Here is a 9,544-nt window from a genome sequence, read left to right on the forward strand (position 1 = left end):
TCCCTTTGTCGAAAGAATCAACTTTATGTATTCTTTTCAAAATATTTTCCCTTGATCTTTATAGTTTATCTCAAACATTTTCTTAGCGTCGATTTTCCAACTAACACAAAGATAACTGAAGTTGTTAGTCTAATTGTTGAAGCTTCTCATTCTCGCAATAATGTTGCGGGAAAGCAATACATTTGTGAAGTGATGGGTGAACTTCAAACATCGATGAAGTTTCAAATGATCTTGTGTGGCATATATATACAAAATGTTGCCAATTGATGATGTTTAAGCCAACAAGGAAGGTTTCTATTGCCTTTCAAAGTTCAGAGGAGAAAAAGGTTGAAGTGGGTAAGGCATGCAATTGATAACCCTTTGAAATTCATGAATATGTAATTTGAAAGTGTTGTAAACTAAGAAGCACTACGAAGTTAATTAAGAAGTATTACGAAATCAATTAACAAGTGCTAGGAGTCAAATATTCTATTATTTCTTTGAATGTTTTGATTTTAATTAAGAAGCATTAGGCTTTTATTGTGTTTGTGTACTCGTTTTAAACTTGGTTTCTAGTGATTTTGTTCTAGCTTATGTACTGAGTGAAGGTTGATTATATTATAAGTATTGAAGGTTGATTATGATATAATTTTTTATTGGTTTTATGATGGTTCTGCACCGGTTATTTTTTCTGGTATTCATAATGGAAGTTTATATATTGTACTAGTTTTATACCGGTAATGAAGGTCTATATATTCAACTAGTTTGGTTTTATATACTGGTATATATTTTTATATGCTATATTGGTGTGATTTGATTTTCTATATGTTTAAATTATATACTGTTCTAGTTTTTAGTTATATATGTTTAAATTATATGATTTGATTTTTAGTTTGGTTTTATATACTGGTATATATTTTTATATACTATATTGGTAATGAAGGTTTATATATTTTTATATACTGTATAAAACAGTATGTATTGGTTGTTTTAGTTATATAAATTATATACTGTTCTAGATTTTTAGTTATATAAGTTTTAGTAATATAAGTTATATATTTTTTTTTTTTGTTTTCATGAGTTATATAAGTTATATAAATTCTATAAGTTCTATTCATATATATATATATATATATATATATATATATATATATATATATATATATATATATATATATATATATATATATATATATATATATATATATATATATATATATATATATTATGCATTCACTATTTCTTGCAATTTATTATTTTATTTGTAGTGTTTAATAATAGTTTGTATTAAATATTAGAAAATATATTATTTTCGATTTTATTATTGCCTTTAATACTATCTTTATTCTTCTTTATTCTCTATTAAGGAGAAAATCAATTGTAATAATTGTATTCTCACTATATAAATCAGCCTAAGGCTGACGAATAAAATATTTAAGCTTTTATTTATTTTTTTCAATATGGTATCAGAGCACTGGATTAAGGATTACCGTAAAGCTTTCCTCAACCTATTGTTATTGAGTTAAGAGCATTGTGTTAGGGGTTACCGTAAAACTTTTTTTCAACCTATTTTTGTTGGGTTAGGGATTACCATAAAGCTTTCCTCAACATATTTTTGTTCGATCCGCTTTCTTACTCGGCCCGGTTCACATACCCGTTTAGCCTTCTATGGCGAATAACAACAACAAGTGGCATTCCCCATCACAGACCTACACTAGATCCAACCATGGCGAACAAGTGGGAAATCAGATGTTTGTCAGACTAAAAAGAATTTTTTTCAATGGTGCAGAACCAATTTCAAACAAATATCCAAGTCTTTAGAAGTGATAATGGCAAAAAATATTTTAACATTATCCTGGATGATTTTTTTTCTAAAAAATGGGATTGTACATCAAAGTTCATGTCCTAATACTCCTCAACAAAATGGAGTGACCGAAAGGAAAAATAAAAATTTACTAGAGGTTGCTAGAGCTCTACTTTTTTCAAATAAAGTATCAAATTATTTGTGGGGCGAAGCTGTTTTACCAGTTGCGTATTTAATTAACAGAATGCTCTCCAAAATTCTCAATTTTCAAACTCCCATTAATGTCTTCAAAGAATATTTTGCTAGTACTCATGTTTTAACTGATTTGACTTTAAAAATCTTTGGTTGCATATTTATGAGTTTTTTAAATAACTTATCTTTGCGAGTATCATAAAATTCAGAGATTTTTACACCTGCACCAACAGGAAATGACCATGATTCTTTATCTGATCCTACTCCTGTTATGAGTAAGGAACCTTGTGAATCCAAGCCTACATTTTGTCTTGTAGAAAATAATGAGAATCCTAAAAAAGATGATAATGATGATCTAATTGAAATGCCACAAAATAATGAGTCACTTCAATAAAACAAATTTGAATTAGGAAACAGGACTTGGAAAGGAAAGATTTTTGTGAAAAAGCACCATAAAGGAAATGACCAATCCACATGTCAATATTGTCAGGAATCTGAACCGGGGAATGATCAATTTCCTAACATAAGAAAAGGTAAGTCTATTTCTGTTTCTGAGAGTCGTATTTTGTATCCTGATATAGATGATCCTGTTGCCATTAGAAAACCTGTCAGATCTTGCACTAAACATCCCACGTCCAATTTTATATCATATTCAAATTTGTCTTCATCTATGTCTGCCTTCACTTCAAGATTGTCTAGTGTAGAAATTCCAAAAAGTGTACATGTTGCTCTACAAATTCCAAAGTGGAGGGAAGCTATACTTGAGGAGATGAAAGCTCTTGAAAAGAACAAAAATTGGAGTGTTACGTCACTACCAGATGGCAAGAAGACAGTTGGATGCAAAATGGTGTTTATTGTGAAGTATAATTCAAATGGATCAATTGAAAGGTACAAGGCTCACTTGGTGGCTAAAGACTTTACTCAGACCTATGGTATAGATTACTCAGAGACATTTGCTCATGTTGCAAAATTGAACACTGTCAGAATTCTTTTGTCTCTTGCTGCTAACATGGATTGACCTTTGCATCAGTTAGATGTTAAGAATGCATTTCTTAATGGCGATCTAGAAGAAGAAGTATATATGGACATTCATCCTAGCTTTGAAAATAAATTTGGATCAAATGTGTGCAAACTAAATAAGTCTTTGTATGAATTAAAGCAATCCCCTAGAGCTTGGTTTGAAAAATTCACTCAGTCCATGAAGAAACAAGGGTACATCCAAGGATAGGTTGATCACACCTTGTTCACAAAATTCTACCACGATGGAAAAGTTGCTGTCCTGATTGTTTATGTTGATGATATTGTCCTTACTGGAGACGATACAGTGGAAATGGCAAGAGTAAAAAAGAAATTGACAGTAGACTTTGAAATCAAGGACCTGAGATTCATGAGATATTTTCTAGGTATGGAGGTTGCTCGGTCAAAAAATGGTATTGTGATTTCACAACAGAAATACATTATAGACTTGTTGAAAGAAACATGAATGCGTGGATGTTGTCCTGCAGATACCCCTATGGATCCTAATGCTGAACTTTGGGGAGAAAGTAATGTTTTTGTTGATACTGACAGATATCATAGATTGGTTGGGAAACTGATTTATTTGTCACACATCCGACCTGATATTGTTTTCTCAGTTAGTCTAGTGAGTCAGTTTATGCATTCTCCTTTCGAGGAACATCTTGACGCAGTCTATAGGATACTGAGATATTTGAAGGGAAATCCTGAAAAATAATTATTTTTAAGAAAACTAGTGAAAGAAATGTGTCTATCTTCACCAATGCCGATTGGGCAGGTTCAGTCACAGATAGAAGATCAACCTTTAGATATTGTACCTATGTTTGGGGTAATCTCGTGACATGGAGGAGCAAGAAACAAGGAGTTGTAGAAAGGAGTAGTGCAGAGGCCGAGTTTAAAGCTATGTCTCAAGGTATTTGTGTAGGATTATGGATCCTTAGAGTCCTAGAAGAACTTAAGATGAAAATTGAGCTTCCATTGAAATTGTACTCTGACAGTAAAGCTGCTATTAGCATAGCTCATAATACAGTTCAACATGACATAACCAAGCATATCGAGATTGATCAACACTTCATAAAGGAGAAGTTAGATGCGGGAATCATATGTCTACCCTTCGTGACTTCAAGTCAACAAACTGCGGATATCCTGACCAAAAGTCTGACAAGATCTACTTTTGAGTATTTGATAAACAAGTTGGGTTTGATAGATATCTATGCACCAACTTGAGTGGGATGTTGAAAAATATATTATTTCCGATTTTATTATTGCCTTTAATACTACATTTATTTTTCTTTATTCTCTATTAAGGAGAAAATAAATTGTAATAATTGTATTCTCACTATATAAACCAGCTTAAGACTGACGAATAAAATATTACAATTTTTATCTATTTTTTCCGATATTAAACAATCAATTTCTGAACAAGTCTTTTTACTGGTTGCACTAAAAAAAAATTATGCAGTAAAATATTTATGCAAAGAGTCGTATAGAACTAGTGAACTAAAGAACATGCATGGATAAAAAATATATTGCAAGAGAATCTCACTCCTGGCTATGAGATGTTTTTAATGGAAAAACATATTTATTTATAAACTTTACAATGAATTAGTTGATCATGGTTTAAAGCATACTAATCACATTGGAGTTTGAGGAGATGGTTACAATATTCTTAGTTGTAGTTGGACACGGGGTGGTAATAGAATTATACAAGAAATATTTTAACATTCAAGAGAAATTGTAAGTAGACATTTTCATGATGTGTTATTTGCTTGCTTAGTTTGTGCGTGGAATATATTAAGCCTCAAGTTTCTTGTTCCATGATAGTCATTCATAAATTAAAAATGATCAACGATATTGACCATTTTTTTAAAAATGCCATAGGAACAATTGATGGTAGACATATTCTCTGTGTGGTTAGTGCTGACGATTAACTTATATTTATTGGAAGAAAGAAATATCCTACACAAAATGTAACAAGTGTATGTGATTGAGACATGTGCTTTACTTTTGTATTTGCCCGATGGAAAAGTACATCCCATGATGCTTCTATTTTTGACCAAACTTTCATAAATGCTAATATAAGTTTTCCGCATCCTTCTCCACGAATGAATATCATTCTTTACAATTTATTGATATTATTTATAATGATTTATACTTGTTATCTAACACCGATAGAATATTTTGGTCCATATAGATGTGAACATGTGATTTTAAACGTTCTTATGGATTTGCTAATCACAGTGAGAATTTCAATTAGTGTGACTCAAATTTAAAATGCACGGTAGAAAGAACTTTTGTTGTGTGAAAGAATATGTTTGCAATTTTATGTTGCGCGTCTAAATTCTCAATTAAGACACAAGTTAAAATAGTTGTTGCAATAATTATACACAATTTTATTAAAAGATTGCTAAAATAGATGTTGATTTTCATCCATAAGAAGATGAAGAGATAGATCTTGATCATGACGATTATTATAGATTGATTAATTTGAATTCATCTCAAAATTTAAATATAACTCCTTTATCTAAAATGAATCATATTAGAGACTCCTTATTCGTGATCAAATTATAAAATAGTTAAATCGTATTAATGTTTCAGTTTTATATTGCACTTTAGATTATATTTTCTATTTCTAATTTAATTTGAGTTTTTCTAATTTAATTTGAGTTTTTTTATATTTAAGTAGTAGTTGTGTTTATATTTATATTTAAATATTTTGTTATTAAAACACATTTACATACTAAAAAACAATTTTGATAAAAATATTCTGACAATAATTTTTATACAAATAATTTTGTTATAAATATATCTAAACAAAAATCATTTTATATTAAACTCAATTTTAACTAAAATTAAATCTACAAAATCAGTTTATTCAAAATAAATTTTTTCACAGAAAAACCAAAAGATTGAAAAAAAAAAAAAGAGAATTTAAATTCTTACAAATATATTGTTTTTCATGATTTTTAATGTTTTCTCTCTCAAATAGGAAACTGTAAAAATATTTTCCATTAAAAGCTACACTTTGTAGTTAATTTAGGATCACATAATATATAAGATGGAGGGATCAGTAATTAATTGTCCAAAATTACATCAACATTCAACGCAATACAATATGTGGCTTTAAATTTAAACCTACACTCTCATCTATTTTATTAAAACTGCAATAGTTCAGTGATATTCTTCTCCTCAAGCTTTGCAACCTCCAAGAGGAGATCCACACAAGCATTGATTATGAGCATAAGAAGATTCATCAAACCTCTGCAACTTTCCACCTTGTGGAATCTTTCCACATAAATTATTGTTACTCACATTGAACTTGCTCAAAAACTTCAGCTTCGTTAGTCCCACAGGTAGCGTACCATAGATTTTATTGTTCCTCAAATCCAACGCATTCAAATCCTTCGACAACCCAACTTTCCCAATATCAAAAGCTAAAGAGTTCTTTCCCAGCAATATCTTCTGAGTGCTTTTCTTCGACCCAAAAAACACAGAAGCATCACCCTCCAAAGCGTTCCGTTCCAAGTCAACAAACGCAAGGTTCAGTTTCGCCAGAGATGCTGGGATTTTTCCCGAGAGGCGGTTTTTTGAGAGAGTTAGCACTGTGAATGACTTCGGGAACGAGCCGTATGATTCTGGAATTGTACCTGTGAGTTGGTTGCCGTCGAAGGAGATTCCGATGAGTTTAGGGAGAGAGGAGAGTGAGGCGGGGAGAGGACCGGTGAGTTTGTTGTTGGTTAAGTCGATGGTTAAGAGGGTTTTGATCTGTGAGAGAGTGTTGGGTATCTCGCCGGAGATGCCGGTTTGCATGATGTAGAGATACTGGAGTTTGGTGAGGTTGGCGAGGGAGGGAGGGATAGGGCCGGAGAGGTTCGGGGTACGGGAGAGAGTGAGGAAAGAGAGGAACGGGAGGTTGGGAATGGAGGGTGGAGTCGGAAGCGGTTTAAGAAGGTCGAGTTCGTCGAGGTCAAGGTTGGTTACGCGGTAGGTTTGTGTGTCGGTGTCGCATGCGACACCGAGCCATTTGCCGTTGCAGCAGTCGGTGGTTGGGTTCCATGAGGAGAGTTTGGTTGGGTTGCCGAGTTCTTTTTTGATTTGGAGAAGGGCGTTTTTGTCGTGTGGGTTACATTTTTCTGAGAGGGAAGGTATGAAGTGATGTGTTGTTAGGATTAGGAGGAGGAGGAGTGTGCATGAGAAGTGTTGTTGCATGGTTGAAGATATCATCTTTGTTTTTCAATTCATTTGTTTGCTGTTGGTAATATATATAGGACAAATGCCTTGCCAACAAATGGAATGGTGACCATACATTAGTGGCTGAGATAAGAAGTACAACATGTTAAACATAAAATAGGATCCTATGCTTCAATATTTTATAGCATTCACTCATTGGAAATTTAATTAGTTTGATTTTGATCTAACAACGATAAATGTATTGATGTTAAAAATTGACAAACAATGATGGTGCGTTAGAGCATGCTTTACTTAATGTCTGCCGAGTCTCATTCTTAAATATTGTTATCAATTCTCTCTTCATACAATATAAAAAGTGTGTTCTTCATCGTTAAAAAATAATAAGATTTGTTTAAATTTTAACACAAATTCATAGATGAAGAGATGGATAAAATAGAAGAACATATTAACAATGAAACTTTTAAAAACAAATTCCTTTTTGATAGAAGTTATAAACATAAAAATTTCTCATAAACATATTTTTTCACAATAAATTCACAATGGTTCAAAAGTACCAAATATAGTTCAACCATTATTTTTCGATGCTGAGCACAAGATATACATTTAATTTTGGTGAAGATTGATGCTTGTCGTGACTATATATAAAATATAGTCTATCGGGTACTTGACTGCAAGTGCACAGTCCAGTCACTTTAGTTTTAAAAGATATCGATCCTACAGGGACCTATGGTCAAACTAGTGTTACTAACGTCACTATGTTTAGCTAAGGGAATGATTAGTAGAAGTTCGGGTGCAGAATAGTAAATCTAAGGGGAATTTAGTTTTAAGAAAGAATTGATGGAAGGAATCAGTATGCAACGCATTAATTGTCAGAGATTCGATAAGTCACCGGTGAATAGTTTAAATGCCAAATATCTCTCAGTAGAAAATATTTATTTAAAAAGCTTTATCTCACACTCTCGTGATTGTTGATTCGGCTTATAACTTTAAATCAGAATGTACGCTCTCGCTGTCCCATTTGAAGTTAAAATTACTTTTTGAAAATAAATAAGTTCTAATTGCTTTTAAAGTGCTCTCGCTGTTTTTAAACTCAATGCCTAATTTTTACTATCCAGCTCGAGCCTCACGCTCTCGCGATTGTTGGTTCTCACCTTAGTTAATTTCCCACTCTCGTGTCAAAACCGTATTAAATAGCTTTTCACGCTTTTGTGATAAAGTTAATTAAATTTAAATTAAAAACTTCAGCCTAAAAGATTGTTTGAGAAAAAGGGTTTTCACCGATTATTATTAAATCCCATCAAATTGAATTGCTACATACCGATACCGGTAATTTAGCCGGACATGTTAAATAAGGCAAACACAAAGCATAAACAGATCAACATTGCGGCAAATATAATTATAATAATAACTGGGCAATAATAATAATAATTCAATAAAAACCTGGCAATCGAAGTAACAGAGTATAGCGAATCTCGGAGCACTTGAGCAGTCCTCCACAAGTCGGTAGGCTTCTGCTTCTTCAATACAAATTTCTTACTAAAATTAAATAAAGTGTAGTAGTTCCCCAGTGTAGGCAACTACTACTATGGTTAACTGGAAAACGGAAAGGAAAGAAAAAAAAAAGGAAATTCTAAAAAGAATGGCGAATGAATTAAGGCAACGGAAACAAAGTTGCTGAAAAGAAAATAAATTAAAAAGCTAGAAAACTGTAAAAATTAATTGCAGAGCGTAAGTGTAAATGTAGGTGTCCCCAATTTTTCCCACTTTGGTCCTTTATATAGTGCTCCCTTAGGTCTTGGTGGTTGAGATTTTTAAGAAAGACTTGGTTTGAATGAGGAATCCGGGGGAGTCAAGTTGTTGGAGGAAATTTAGGCACGTTTGGGTGCCTGTGATTGACTGTTTCAAAGCGCAGATTCTGGCCGCGTGACGGTCGTCATGGGCCTGTGACGGTCGTCACAGGTTGGGTCGGGACGGTCGTCATGAATCTGTGACGGTCGTCACATCAACAAATTCTGCATTCTGGTTTTCTGCTTTTTCCTGTGCTTTTCCATCTGTTTCTTCTTCTTTTTCTTCCTTTTCTTCATTTTGCTCATTAATGCCTGGAGATTTAAATACCTGCAAAAACAACTCGAATACTTGCGGAATAATCAGAATATTAATTAAAATGGTATGATCTTTGAGTGTAAATCAAGGCAAATATCTGATGTGTTTTCGCGTTATCAAACTCCCCTAAACTTGAATCTTTGCTTGTCCTCAAGCAAATACAATTTGAAAACAATGTTAAACGCGAATACATTACCCATTCGTACGTGGTTGTCAGGTGGATTGTTAAGACGACCGATATTCAAGTAAAACACCAAAGAT

General features: G+C 32.5%; 2 protein-coding genes across 2 annotated transcripts; one reads left to right on the forward strand and one right to left on the reverse strand.

Moving 5' to 3' along the window:
• Positions 1-2,645: 2,645 nt before the first annotated feature.
• Positions 2,646-2,993, forward strand: LOC127102623 (uncharacterized mitochondrial protein AtMg00820-like). Its single transcript, XM_051039969.1, has one exon. It carries the CDS (start codon positions 2,646-2,648, stop codon positions 2,991-2,993), a length of 348 nt encoding a protein of 115 aa, XP_050895926.1.
• A 3,048-nt stretch (positions 2,994-6,041) lies between these two features.
• Positions 6,042-7,413, reverse strand: LOC127107837 (polygalacturonase inhibitor 2). Its single transcript, XM_051045167.1, has one exon. The coding sequence runs from the start codon at positions 7,211-7,213 to the stop codon at positions 6,179-6,181; it is 1,035 nt and encodes a 344-aa protein (XP_050901124.1). The 5' UTR covers positions 7,214-7,413; the 3' UTR covers positions 6,042-6,178.
• Between the last annotated feature and the right edge of the window lie 2,131 nt (positions 7,414-9,544).

Source organism: Lathyrus oleraceus, chromosome 7 (assembly GCF_024323335.1).
Source record: "Lathyrus oleraceus cultivar Zhongwan6 chromosome 7, CAAS_Psat_ZW6_1.0, whole genome shotgun sequence".
Classification (NCBI taxonomy): domain Eukaryota; kingdom Viridiplantae; phylum Streptophyta; class Magnoliopsida; order Fabales; family Fabaceae; genus Lathyrus; species Lathyrus oleraceus.

Bases quoted from the DNA above. Each gene is read 5' to 3' on its own strand.
- LOC127102623 (XM_051039969.1), top strand. From the start codon at position 2,646: ATGTCTGCCTTCACTTCAAGATTGTCTAGTGTAGAAATTCCAAAAAGT.
- LOC127107837 (XM_051045167.1), bottom strand. From the start codon at position 7,213: ATGATATCTTCAACCATGCAACAACACTTCTCATGCACACTCCTCCTC.